Source organism: Macaca fascicularis, chromosome 3 (genome assembly GCF_037993035.2).
Source record: "Macaca fascicularis isolate 582-1 chromosome 3, T2T-MFA8v1.1".
Classification (NCBI taxonomy): domain Eukaryota; kingdom Metazoa; phylum Chordata; class Mammalia; order Primates; family Cercopithecidae; genus Macaca; species Macaca fascicularis.
In genome coordinates this window covers 149,693,360-149,707,643 of record NC_088377.1, presented here as the reverse complement: position 1 = coordinate 149,707,643, position 14,284 = coordinate 149,693,360, and the positions used below count along the sequence as shown (strand labels likewise).

The following is a 14,284-nucleotide window of genomic DNA, read 5'->3' as shown; positions in this document are numbered from 1 at the left end:
TGCCTACTCCATTAAAACTTGACTAAAATCAAGGTTAATATTTGGGTGATGGTATACCAGAAGCCCAAACCCCACCGCTCTACAATGTATCCATGTAACAAACTTGCACATGTACCCCCTGGATCTATTTTAAAAACAAACAAACAAAAAAAAAACGGAGTTTGAGTTTTATGAACTAGCTTGGAATTAAAAGACTGTTAGTTTTACTTTCAACTCAGCCGTTGCCTGTGATTCATAGTTCTATAATTTCTGTTTTCTTCTACGAGCCATCTACTAACAACTTTAATAGAATTTTGTGTCTGGAGCAGTACATGGCAAGTATTTGGTTACTGGTCTCATAATCACTGTGTTTACGTCTATTTGGTCATATTTCTTTGTCTTAGTGTTAATTTATATGTGCTATGTTGGTAAAGTGTTTTCAAATAGCTGTCTTTAGCTTAGGCCTTAGTTTCTCAGGAAAGAAAGACTTTTCATTTGGGCTTATTGAGTGCAAACCCAATTGACACAAAGACAAAAACACCAGCACACTTGTCATAAATGTAATGATAAATTTGGGAGGTGCCAAGGGAATTCAGGTTCTGATGGGTGTCTTCAACTTGAAACTTAACTCAATGATATAATTTTTTCAATGAAACTAAAAGTTCTTAAGGACAATCCCACAAGCAAAATCATTTCCCCAAAATTCCAACCACGTTTTTTACTTTGGTTTACAAAGATAGGGCTTTGTCCTTTGATTTCCTGACACTACCTCAGAATGTTTTCCCTTTGGTTTATTTTCTATTTAAAGAAATCCAAACATGTTTATTATCTTAGAGGCTGTGATTAATGAAAACAGTTCCAACTGTTTATTAACAGAATCTTTTATTTTTAATAATACATTTAAGTGTCATGCACTTCCTGAAATCACCAGGGTCCTGTCTCTGCTTTGCACCTTCTGGAAGCTTTGAGCTCTGTATTATTTATTGATTCTTACTCTCTTTTATTTCAAAAATAAATTATTGTGCTGACCAGACACATACAAAATTAGGACTATTGCCTAAGTGTAAATTAATTCCATTTCTGATTTGCTTATTCACCAGTCTGAGGATGAAACCATTTCTACATGGCTGGCTCTGAGCCAGATGATATTTCATAGTGCAAAGAGGGATAGAACCTCACTGGTGGCCAAATGTGCTTATATGCTATAACCCTGTGCCCTTACTCTGACACCCACCCCCAAGCAGTTACCCTCTGTTGGAAGCCTGCAGCTTTCTTTGTTTGTTTCTTTAATTATACAGACAGTAGGATCTGCATCCTTACTAGCATATAGAAAAATCAGAGAAACAATGCAACCAACAGTGTAAGTATTGTTTTATTCTTTAGATCCATTTTCCTTAAAACCAGAATAAACCTAGGTCATAACCCATATGCCCATATTACTTGAACTCATAACTTACTACGTAATTGGTGGCTCTCACCACATGAATCTTGTCATTCATGTGAACATGGGCTTTTGGCAAGCATGCTAACCCATGCTCATAAGGCTTGAATGATGCCAAGATGTGTTGCATTCGTTATATACATTAGAGTTATTTTGCTTACAAATATGAACTGGCTTGTAAGTAGAATAATAATGAACTTTTAGAGAGTGGGTAGGAAAGAGTATTTGGGTCATGAATGTCACTTGAGCTGCGATGTGGTTTGGCCATGGGAGGGTGGTAACAACAGGAAAATCTGACAGAATTATCACAGATTCACCTGCTGTTGCCGAATTTTACTCAGTGGGATTTAACAGATGTGCACACTTCTGAACAAAGTACTGTTGAAAAACAATATGAACTCCCTAAAAAGTTATTCTTAGGGAAAAAGAAAGGAAAGGATATATTCCAATGCTTTGTCTGCCATCACAAAACTAAGAGGGAATGAAATGTTTTATGTTAGAATTTTTTAAAAAAGTTCTAAAATGCCCACTGTCTCCTCTATTATTTTACAGTGAACTCATTCTGCCAGTATTTATTGAGTGCCTACTATATGCCAGGACTTGGGAATATTCAAACCAATAGAATTTGGTCCCACTCAGGGAGTTTATAGCCTAGTGATGGATGCAGGGAAGTAAAAGAACAATGACCAGAGTGTGAAAAGTGCTATGAAAGAGATGTAACTAAGGTACCAAGGGAAGAGGAGCAGGAAGGTAAAGCCAGGTGGGCAGCATAGAAGGAGGGTGGTACAGGGAGTCTTCTAGGGGAAGTCATGCAGTTTTAGCATTGTGATAGGAACATTTCTTTCCACTGCACAATGATCTTGATTCATGAATCTAAGTCTCAAGAATATACTTGATATTGTATCAATACTTGTATACTGGATACTTTATATATATATGTCTTATTTTGAAATCCATTCAACCTTTGACATCCAAAACTAATAATTGTCTGATTCCTTAAACATTCTCATTAAAATGTGAATGAATTTTTACTTGTTTTGTAAAGCTTTGAATAATACTGCTGCCTACTCCATTAAAACTTGATTAAAATCAAGGTCTGCTAAATATATATATATATATATATATATAAAACTTTTAAATCATCTTCTATGACTTCTTGATTCATCTCATTTGGGAAACTCTCCTTTCATATTTAAACTTGACATGGCAACTTCACTGAATACGATGTCAAAAGCAGTTTATTTACTATTTCATTACAAAATTCATCTTGGAATTGAAAAAGGCAAGCCCTAATACAGTGCTTCACGCAGAGTCGTAACCACTCATTACACCTGGAAAGTTCTGCATGTGTGTTGCATAAGGTATTTCTTAGGGGAAAAAAAAAAAAATCTCTCTGAAGTAGGGACCTGGAGTGGAGAGAAGAGATGTGATGGGAGATGGACATGTATGCTTGTTGAACACAAACCATGTGGCAGCACTGTGCGTATGACACACAGTGATTTTTTCTCACTTAACCAGGTTCTAATTATTGAAGTATGATATTATATCACACCACTTATTAAAGACTGGTCTTCAAAAGATCTCACTGCCCTTGAATGGCTTTTCCTGGAAAGACTCTGTTGGAGGAGGGAGCATCCCACTTCCTTCTCTTCTTTCAAGCACAGCCTGTGTTGCTGTTGATTCTCTCCTCTGCCACAGCCGTTAAACTGGAGTGAATGGATGTTTCGGGGGAGCCCCTTCTTGGCTGGTCATTAATTATAACTGATATGATTTTGCACGTAAAAACCCAAATGAATCAACAAGCAAATATTATAATAACAGAGTTCACTAATGTTGCTCGACACAAAATTAACATAAAAGTCTTATATTTCTATGTACCAGCAAGCAATTGGAAAATAAGACTTTAAAACTTATCTAGTTATGATAGCATAAAAATATGATGTAGGAATAAAACTAACAAAAAGGTCTTCCCCCAGTTTCAAGATCCTGTATTCCATTCCATTGGTCAATCTGCCTATCTCTCCCCCAAGACCATACTGTCTTAATAATATAGGTTTTAATAAGTCTCCATATCTGCTAGGTCTAGTTCTCTAACTTCAGTTGTCTTCTTCAAGAGCCTTTTTAATATTCTTAGCCCTTTTCATTTATTTGTACATCATAGAATCAGCCTGCCAAGATGCACATAAAAACCTGCTGAGCTTTTACTGGAAATAAATTGCAACTAAAGGGCAATATGGGGAAGGTTAACATATTTACGATATTTGAGTCTTCCATCCATGGATGTAGAACATTCCTCTACTCATTCAGATCTTCTTTAATAACTCTGAATAAAAGTTTTATTTTCTTCGGAGGTCTTACACATATTTTTGTTGGATTTGTCTTTATATACTTCATATTTATGGTCTCATAAATGGAATAATATTTAAAATTTTATTTCCTAATTGTTTGCAAGAGCGTAAGTAGAATTGACTTTTATGCCAATCTTGTATCAAGCAACATTATGAAAAATCTCTTTATATTCTTACATTTACCTATAGATTCGTCTGGATTTTTTATATACACAATCATATCAGTTATGAATAATGATAGCTTCCTTTCATCTATTTCTTTTTCTTATAAAGTTGCTTAGGATTTTTAATGCAGTTTTTATTAGAAGTGGTTTATTCTAATTTATTCTAATTCTAATAATTCTAATTTATTAGAAGTGGCCATCATTATTATTTCTGATTTCAAACAAAGTTTTCGGTTCATCATTAAGGATGATGTTTACTTTAGGTTTCTTCTTGCTACCCTTAATCAGGTTAATGAAGATGCATTCTATTCCTAATGTTAGGAGTAAAAATACATTCTATTCCTAATGTTTTTATCATGAATGGGTGTTGAATTTTTTCATATATCTCTTTCTAAATTTACTAAGATTATCACATTTTTATTTTCTTCTGCTAAAATGATGAATTATATGAATTGATGTTTTAATGCTAAAATAAAGCTGCATTCCTGGAATAAACCCAACCTGGATATAAAATATTGTCTTTTTCGTAGATTGCTAAATTTGGTTTGGTCATGGTTTGTTTGGGGTTTTTTCATCTATGTTCATGAATGAGATTAGCCTGTAGTTTGACTTTCTTGAAGTGTTCTTATTGGTTTTAGATATCAATGTTATACTAGCCTCATAAAATGATTAAAGGGGTGGTTCTCAGGACATATTCAAACTTTAATATGCCCAAAATGGAACCATTGATTTTCCCCTCCCAACATGCTCCACTCCATAGTAACAGTACTTCCAAGCTTCCTGTTGCTCAAACCAAAAATCTTTTTCTCTGTTATTCCATATCTAACCCATCAGAAAATCCTGTTGGCTCTACCTTCAAAATATGTTCATAATCTGAGCATCTTATATCACCTCCAGTGTTCTACTCTGGTCCAAGTCACAGTCATCTCACTCCTGGATTATTGTAACATTCTCCCCTGACTCTCTAGAGCAGAGGTTGGTCAACTAAATATCTTAGACTTTACGGGCCACGTGGTCTCTGCTGCAACTCTGCAATTCTGCTATTGTAGCGCAAAAGCAGCCGTAGACATTATGTGATAAATAGGCATGGCCTAATTTTACTGTAGTTTACCAACCCCAGCCCTCTAAGGTAGGCTATTCTCAACACTGATGGCAGAGTAGTGCTTTTAAAATATTAGTCAGAGCATGTCACTTATTATTTGAAAACCCTCCCAGGGCATCCTATCTCACTCAGAGTTAAAGGCAGCATCCTTACAATGTCCCACAGGCCCTGATTTAGCCCTGCCACTCCCCTTACTTAACTCCTACTCTCCTACTCTGTCTCTCTCTCTCTCTCTCCAGCCACGCCAAGCTCCTTAGTGTTCCTAGAACATGCCAGTCTTGCCCTCACCTCAAAACATATATACTGCTTGTTACTCCTGCATGAACTGCTCTCCCTCCAACTGTCCACCTTGCTAACTCACCTCTTTTAAAGTTGTTGACCAGATATCACTGCTTGACGAGGCCTTCCTGGACATCTTATTTAATGCCAACTCTCCATCCCTTCTCCAACACCTTCTGTAGTCTTTACTCAGCTCTGTAATTTGCATAGTGATAATCATCTTCTGACATAATATATGCATAATTTTTTATTATATTGATTGTTAATTGTATTTTCTTCCACTAGAAATAAAGCCAGTGAGGTGAGGGTTTTAATCTATTTTGTTTGCTGCTATATTCCCAGTGCTGAGAACAATCTGTCTTAGAGTAGGCACTCAGTAAACATTTATTGGATGAAGGGATGGGTGGATAGACGGCTAGACCAAAGAAATGCCACAGATGACAAATTTCCAGTAGTGTATTCCTTGGGACGCTAGTATTACAAGGCAGAATAAGACTAGTCATTGGAATTCAGGTGACAAAATTCTGCCTATTTTGAACTCTTCAGCTGAATTAACTGTCACACTGAAACATGAACTATATTTCACAGGAAGTATTTAATAATTAAACCCCAGAGATGTTGTGTAGGCTGTTTTCATAACAGGTTAGACACTCAATGCTATGTCCTCTGAAGTGCCCCCAAACACAGGCCACCCCAAGACGACTCCTCTCCAGTTGTTTATTAGCAGTGATGATCATATAGTTTATTCAGTGTGCAACAAGAAATCGTTTATTACTGAAACAGGTTGTTTTCAGTGGCATATGCCAGTGTCATATTATGCTAGCATTATTTCCCAGACTTGAGATTTTCTCCTTGGAGAAAAATTGAAAAATTTTCCCTAGTAAAAGTTATTGACAAAAGAGCCAGGATACTTGTGCATCTTGAAATATTTGTATCTTGGCTAGAAAAAGAAAAGTCACTGTCTGAAACAGAGGGAGCAGTAAAGTCTTAGCACAAATTGCTAGATTAAATACTGCAGCCCGTGATACCTTTTGTATATTAAGGCTTTTTCATTTTTATTAATACTGTATATGTTTCCTATTTTGCCTTGCATTTTTGTTCTTTGAAAGAAAACAAAATGTTGGATCCTGTCATTGCCTTTTTCTATTTTTTTCACAAATGTTACCTATTTAAAAATAGGTCAATATGCATAACTAGTTATTTGACCATAAGGGTAAACATTCAAAAACATAATGATTACTCTTCAACTTCCAGAAATTGTGCTTAGGGGTTCAACAGAGAAATAAGCAAAAAATTGTAATAATGGAATCTTGTAAAGTCCTATTAAAGTACACTCCTCAGATTCCCATCCAGCATGGTTAGGCTGCATAACACACATGGAATAAGGGAGCTGGGGGGTTAACATGAGTGTAGGAAGCATTTGCTATTACATGTTTGGAATCACTCACATTCTTCAGAATATATTGGCATGCCATTCATAGTACAAATGTAGTGCTTTTAAGTTAAAGTGCGTCTCTTTCCAGATTAATAAATCTTTACTCATTAACTAAAATATTTACCAAAAAGACAAAAACAAAAAAACAAAAAACACCTGTGTACTATCAGTATAAGGATTTTGCTTTTCTTCTTAGGCTATTTTCATTTGTTTCTTCTGCATCCTTTTAATGGGATTTGTAGGTCTCTTGAAAGGTAAGGTTGAAGTTTACAGTCTGGCCTGCATTGATAACAAAATTATTTGAAATGCAGGATTTTGCTTCTCCTTCTGGCTCAGAAAAAAAAAAAATCCATATTTCACACCTAACCAAAATCATGCTCCATTCACAACCAAGGAATCAGAGATATTGTGCAGTTTAACATACTAACTTCTTTACTTGCCATAAGCTTTTGCCTTTTTGAATTCAAAATAATGATGATTTTTCTCCTTTTCTTAATTCTTTCTTATTTAATGCTTGTGATTATTTTTGGATTGCTTTCAACTCAGGAATCAGAATTTGTCATTGAAATTAACATACACAATTGAGAGCCATCCACTCTACTGAAGACTTCATGATTCAACCATTTCTGCTCCTGATTTCCATTCCAACTCATCCTCGTTATTGGAGTCAACCTGACAATTAGATTTGGCCAGACAAACCCAGGACTCCAAATGCTTTCTCATAATTTGCATGCATGGTCTTTAAAAACAAAAAATGTTACCTAAATGCCAATCTCAACAAAAATGTTTTCTCTTTCTTCCAGTGACGCAGAAGACCACAAGCCTTTGAAAAAAGGAAGTCGAACTCCTTCAGACAGGACTGTGAAAAAAGAAGACAGTGACGACAGCCTAGTTGACTATGGAGAAGGGGTTAATGGCCAGTTCAATGAGGATGGCTCCTTTATTGGACAATACAGTGGTAAGAAAGAGAAAGAACCGGCTGAAGGAAACGAAAGCTCAGAGGCACCTTCTCCTGTCAACGCCATGAATTCCTTTGTTTAATTTTTAAGCTCTTTGCCAATATTCCATTTCTCTAGAATGTTTATCCTAAGCACTTGTTTGTCAGCCCTCTCATACTATGAACATATGGGTAGAGAGTATATTTTCTGCTGTATGTTAATATTATGAGAATAGTTAGAGCAAAAACATAACTCAGTCAAATGATATGTTAATGTGAACTGGAATGCAAAGTGCATACTTTTTCGTTCAAAATGGGTATTCTTGATTTCCTCAGAACTAGTACAAAAATAATGTGACATCACCAACAGATCCTGTTATTTCCTGTTCAGGATACAGTTCAATATGATGCATGAAAAATGCTCCACATTTAAAAGACATACCCGTGTATGTTATGAAAACATGGTTTGATACTTTGTTTATACTATCCTCAGCAGAACCCCTATATATGAATTCCGTTTTCATTGTCAAGAGTGTTACTGTAGTATTCTCTAGAACTTCAATGTCTTTGTGGACATTGTTGTAAAATTGGTGACTCTATGTATAGCTGTCGTTAGTCTTTTTGGGAGACTGTTAGGAACAGTATGTACAGTATATACTTGCTAAATGAGTTCATTATGACAGTCCCATTGCTGATGCTTACCGAGAACTGTTACCTACTCTTGGCTCCTGTTACTCCGTAGGCTTCTTAATCTTCCAGGCATTACAGCAGCACAGTGTTCTTTTTACATCATTTCTATGTTGGGTTGTTTTTAGGCATAAACAAGGTGTATTGCAATGCATTTCGGCATGTGTGCCATACTGAAAGAATCAAAAACAAATCATTCAAATTAAATTTCAAACATTATTCCAGAGAACACAGGGCAAGACACATACAGTGCCTTCAGACATTAAGCATTCCATAACATACTGCATTCTGTATCAGCTGGTCCAGTCCATTCTGAGTCCTAGATTACTGTCATTGTCTAAAAGTAACTTTTAAAAAGCAGAGTTCGTGAAAACTGCAATGCTGGGAAAAGAAGAAAACATGAAAATAAAAGTAAGAAGACAGTTTATTTGAAATAGCATTTCCTCATAAGCATAAAAAAAGCTTTGTCACCAACTGAAGCACATGATGATTTTGTGGTCCTCTATGATTTCTGTTACATTCAGTAAGAAAGATGTCAACATGCTAGAAAATTAATTTTAAAAACTAAGTTATTCCAACACTGAAAGCATACAACAGCATGCCAACAGTAATATATTATTCTCCAAGACTTTACCTATGTGCGTGTTGAAAACTCTGCAGCATTAAACAACGTGTATGCAAATTGCTATGGACACATTTCAGAATCTAAGAAATCTGACAAGTGCTTAAAAGGCCAACGGTCCAAGGGATTACATCTGCAGTTTAAAAAGTAAATATATATTCTATCATATTCATAAACAATATCTATCAAATGGGTTACCTCCAAATATGAAAATCTATAACAACCTATGGTTGAAGGAATGCTCAGTTTCATTTGCCAATAAATTGGTTTCTCATAACTTGCATCAAGTTTAATTTTAAGTAAAGCTTTTTATATGTAGATATTTTGTTGAATTTGTAAATACACTTAAAGTGTAGATGCTATATGCTTATAGGTGTTACATACAAATAAACATGCAATGTTTATGTTGTACTGTATAAGAAGTAAGCTAATTAATGCAGTGAATGGGATTGGAAAGCATCTACTTAAATATGTACTGGGTTCCCCCTCCCCCTGCCTTTTTTGCTGTGAAACTGAAATAGTGAACTTTTCTACATATTAACAGCAGATTTCTCGATGAAATCTTCAGAGCTTTGCCTATGGGGCACAGTAGGCCTAGTAACCTGGCGTCTTTGATATATGTAGGTAAAGCATAATTTAAAGTAATCCCAGGTAAAGATGGCCCTAAATACTTTCATGTCTCTATATTCACTTTTCACAGATCCACCTGTCTATTGAAAATACAAAAAGACAAAACAGGTTTGCCTTGGCATCAGAGAGCACAGAGATTAAAAGTTACTTTAAATTTGCCAATATTTTGGGAGAACAATAAAAACACAGTTTTTCCTCTTCCATACTGGTAGATGCGAAATTTATCTGTGCATGAAAGGGTCACTTCTGTATCACACCTGTAATAGTGCAACAGGTTTTGTATTAAAAATTAAATGTGGTTTTAAAAGTTCCTCTCTCTTTTGTAATGTATGTTCCCAATTGAGTGTGAATGTCCAAGTAATGGTGTATGTAATGGTACAGGCAAATGTGACTGCATTTCCCTCAAAAAAGTAACGATTAAACAATCTTGATCTCTTTGTGATTTTTAACTTTTTCAAACATATATTGCCTAATGTTTTAAAATGGTGAAAAATTTTATTTTTACTTTAAAATGGCTGTCCTATGCCGAGAAAATGAAAACTAAATACAAACAGATCTAATAAAACAGGACATACCAAAAACATTCCAATGAGAAACAGGACTAGATATTCCTAGCCTTTTGAGAAAGGTTCAAGAATCAGGCGCTGCCTCCTTTCCCAAAGCCTGGTTCCTGGTGCCTGCCTGGCCCGGCCCCTCTCTTCTGCTTGCCTGGACTGTGCCCTCCTGAATCACAGGCGACTTGGATTTCTTAACTCTCCTGTCTGAAGGAGGACACTACAGGTGTCGAATATATGTCAACCTCTCCCTTCTCTCCACCCTCATTCTTCTAATCTTCTCAAACCCCACTGCAAACAGCCAAGCCCCAGCATGTTTGCATGTTCCACCACCTGCCCATTATTCTCCAGCCCCCTGGTCCCAGCCCCACACCTACAAGACCTCCTGTTGGCTCAGAGCTGCCCTCCTCCCGGTGATTTGGATCACATGTTATATAAGTGAACCTTAAAGTGCTATGCCAAGCTTGGTGTTTCCACCTGGAGGGCATGTCTGTCACTCACTTCAGAACAGCATGTCAGGGCCTCTCCTCCCCTCTACAATGTGGGCCACATTCACAATCCATAGCCTTGTCTTCCTCATCAGTCCTGGGGCTCTTTAGCAAAAAGGGGCTGGAGAAATGCAATCTTGACCCCAAAAAGCAATGGTCCATTGATGGTATGAACTTTCTTGTTCAGATGGCTTACAACAGGCCAGGTTTACCTATAATGGCTGATTTGTTTTGTTTTGAGACAGAGTCTCGCTCTATCACCCAGCCTAGAGAGCAGAGGTACTCACTGCAGCCTCTGCCTCCTGGGTTAGTTCAAGTGATTCTCATGCCTCAGCCTCCCAAGTAGCTGGGATTACAGGTGTGCACCACCACGTCCGGCTAATTTTTGTATTTTTAGTAGAGACAGGGGTTTTGCCATGTTGGCCAGGCTGGTCTCAAGCTCTTGACCTAAAGTGACCTACCCACCTCGGTGGGTGGTCCGAGTGACTCGGTGGGCCGAGTGACCTACTCGGCCTCCCAAAGTGCTGGAATTACAGGCATAAGCCACCGCGCCCGGCCCTAATGAACGATTTTGGAAAAGGCTTATGGAGGCAAGGGAAAAGAATATGAAGAATTCTCACCCAAATTAAGCAAATCCCTCCTGCTCAGGAGGTTTTCCTACAGATTACCACCAGAGGGCTCCCCTGCTCTATGCAGTGCAAGAGAAACCTACTTGCAGGAAAAAGTGGCCTCTGGACACAGTTCAAACCAGCTTTAATAATCAGCTTGTGATCTGATCATGCAAAAAAATGATTGCCTGCTGCAACAGGGGAAAATGGGATTTGCAGCTTTCTCTGATGAGTCCACAGCTTCCAGGGAGCAAGCATGTGTCCCTGTGAGCCTTGTTAAGCTTCCTCTTAATGATTGTGGCTGGGGAGTTTCGGCAGGGGGAGAGGAAGGAGGAGCATGCCTCCTGGGTCCTACTAAGCATCCCTACCACTGCTGCAAGTTGGTAGGGATGAGGAGAGGCATGTCCTTAAAATGGCATCTCCCTCTTCTCCAGAGTATGCTATTTTATCTGCCAATGGCTTGATGTTTTGTGATGGTATAGCACCCCCCAAAAAAGCACTGTTTAAGCACAGACAGCTCTTTTCACTAAAAAAAAAAAAAAAAAAAAAAAAACAAGAGAAGGAGAGAGCACTAGTTGAGTATTTATACTAATAAATAAATAGTTCCTAGGTGGAGGTGGAAAATTCACTGAACCGGAAAGAGGTGGGGATTTGTCACGGCAACAACCCCAATTCAGGAAGCCCCCAAACCTGTGAAATTAACCTGTGCTCGCAGCTGTGCTTGCTTACAGAAAGGAAGGCCAGATGCCAGTAACCATGAAGTAGCTCAGCAATACTGCCCTGACCTGCATTCTTGCTTCATTACCATGCTAAGACCTCCGCCCAGGGACCAGAAATGTACCTTGTTAGGCACAAAAAGTGCCAAGTACAAAAGACTGTGCACACTAGCCCTCCTGGAAGAACCCACCTTTTTTTCAGGAATTGTGCCCCAGTCTCCACCTACCTGCCCTAAGAACTCTTAACATCCCCCTTTACCTGCCCCCATCCTCCCATCTGGCAAGAAGGTGCTTTGAGTATGAGCTTCCTTTATCCATTTCTTTATTAATAAATAAAGTTTCTGCTCTGCTTTACTAAGCTTGGTTTGGTTCTATTGGGCGAAACGGCACCAGGCAGGAAAATGACCCATTAGTGTCAACCAACCTCCCTGGAGGGTGGGTAACAGATTCAGATTCCAGCTCTGCCATCAACTAGCTGTGTGGCAGTATATAAATGAACCCCCTAATCTCCCACCTCTGCCTTTTCAACTTGAAAATGACAGATAGCAGATGTTTTCTAAGATATCTTTCTGCTTAGATCTTATGGTTCTTAATAACAAACCCCCACACACATGACACACAATCTGAGCACCTTCTAGACCCAGGTATTTTGCTAATTGGGGAAGATGCAAGATGAGCAAAACCAGATGTGGTTCCTGTTCTTATGTAGGCTGGAGGCTGGTGTGAGCAGACACACATTGTCAAATAATCACCTAAGTGAATGTGTAATTCCAAACTGAGGTAAGAGCTAAAAAGGGAAGGCACACCATTCCATGAGAGCAAGTGATGGCAGAGCCCAGCCTGGTCAAGGTGGTCAGGAAAGTGTCCCTGAAGAAATGTGAGCTGAGAGCTGGGACAAGTTGGAACCGAGGAGGAGGAGGCAGGACAGAGTTGCTGCACAGAAAGGCCAGTGTGCCTGGAGCGGATGCAGGGCCAGACCATGCTGGGGCTTGAGGACAAGCTTTTGCATTTATTCAAGGAGCAGTTGCAACTGGAAGTCATTGGAGGAGGCTTAAGTCAAGGGCTGTATGATGCAATTTGTGTTTGTGGGGGTGGGGTTTATGAGATTTTGTGTGGCGAATGGACAGGAAGGGAGTTAGGGAAGAAGCTAAGAGGCCTTTGGGAAGCTGAGCAGTAATTCAGACAAGAGATGATAGAGACTGGATCTGGTCATAACACTGGAGGTGGGGAGAAATGGGTGAATACTAAGAATATTTAGGAAGCAAAACTGATGGAACAGTGGATTGGATATGGAGAGTTGAGGGAAAGAGAGGTTATCAAGGATGGTGTTTAGATTTCTGACTTGCCTAACCAGACATGAGGTTCACTCAGGTGTGAATGTCGGAAAAGAACGAGATTTGGGGGCACATTATAATTTCAGAATAATAAATAAGGAATTTGAAAACCTGAGACATCCAAATGGAAATAACTAATAGGAATTGGATATTTGAGCTTACAGCTCCAAAGAAACTTCTAAGATGAGAAGTAGCAATTTAAACCATGAGGCACGGATGAGATTGCCTAGGGAGAGAGTATAGACAAGAAGGCTGAGGACTACACCTTACTCACACACTTCCAAATATAATGGACAGGAAGAGGAAGAAAGACCTCTAAAGGCGACCAGTAAACAGGAGCCCAAAATCAGGAAGAAGTAAAGAGAATGTGTTGTCCTGGAAGCCAGTGAAAGAGACCATTTCAAGACCAGAGAATGGTTGATAATGTCACATTATACTGAAAAATCAAGCAAAATGAGGACTGAAAACTGTTTCTTGGATTTGAAGACATAAAGGTCATTTAAGACCTTAGTAAAAGTAACCACCTGGAGTGTGGTTCAGATTGGAAAGAGATGAAGAGTGAGTAGGTGAGGAAATGAGGACAAATTCTGCCATTACTCATATGGGCAACCCATCAGTGCCTACGTACAGTTCCGTGACATCTCTCCCTCCATAATCGTGTAGTCTACACATCTCACTCTGCCCGCAGCCTCTCCACTGCCCCTCTGATTTCCATTGACTCTTCAGTTTACCCCTTTTCTCGATCCCTCCTCCACAGATGTTACAGTCCCTATGTGAAACACTCCTGCTTTACATTAAAGTCCTTTAGCCTTCTGTCTTTTCTAAATGCCCGTGGAGAAATTGCGGGACTCAGGAGCAAGTCTACTCTCTGTTTTCTCCTGCCTGCCCCTAGGGGCTGAGTAGATCAGTGTCATACAGTTTTATATCTTCGAATTGTTCAATTCTGAACACTGCCTCGTA

The 14,284-nt window shown here is 38.5% G+C and overlaps 1 protein-coding gene across 50 annotated transcripts in view; it reads left to right on the top strand.

Moving 5' to 3' along the window:
• NRCAM (neuronal cell adhesion molecule) overlaps window positions 1-10,061 on the top strand; it is a 305,104-nt gene extending 295,043 nt beyond the window's left edge. For 47 of the 50 annotated variants that reach the window (XM_074035817.1, XM_045388606.2, XM_074035813.1 and 44 more), the window contains one exon: window positions 7,552-10,061. In XM_074035817.1, coding sequence (XP_073891918.1) covers window positions 7,552-7,789 — 238 coding nt within the window. In that variant the 3' untranslated portion in view covers window positions 7,790-10,061. Of the gene's footprint in view, window positions 1-1,277; window positions 1,340-7,551 lie in introns of all 50 variants that reach the window. The other 3 variants (XR_012432792.1, XR_012432791.1, XR_006696751.2) reach the window with 1 other exon arrangement.
• The last annotated feature ends 4,223 nt before the right edge of the window (window positions 10,062-14,284 follow it).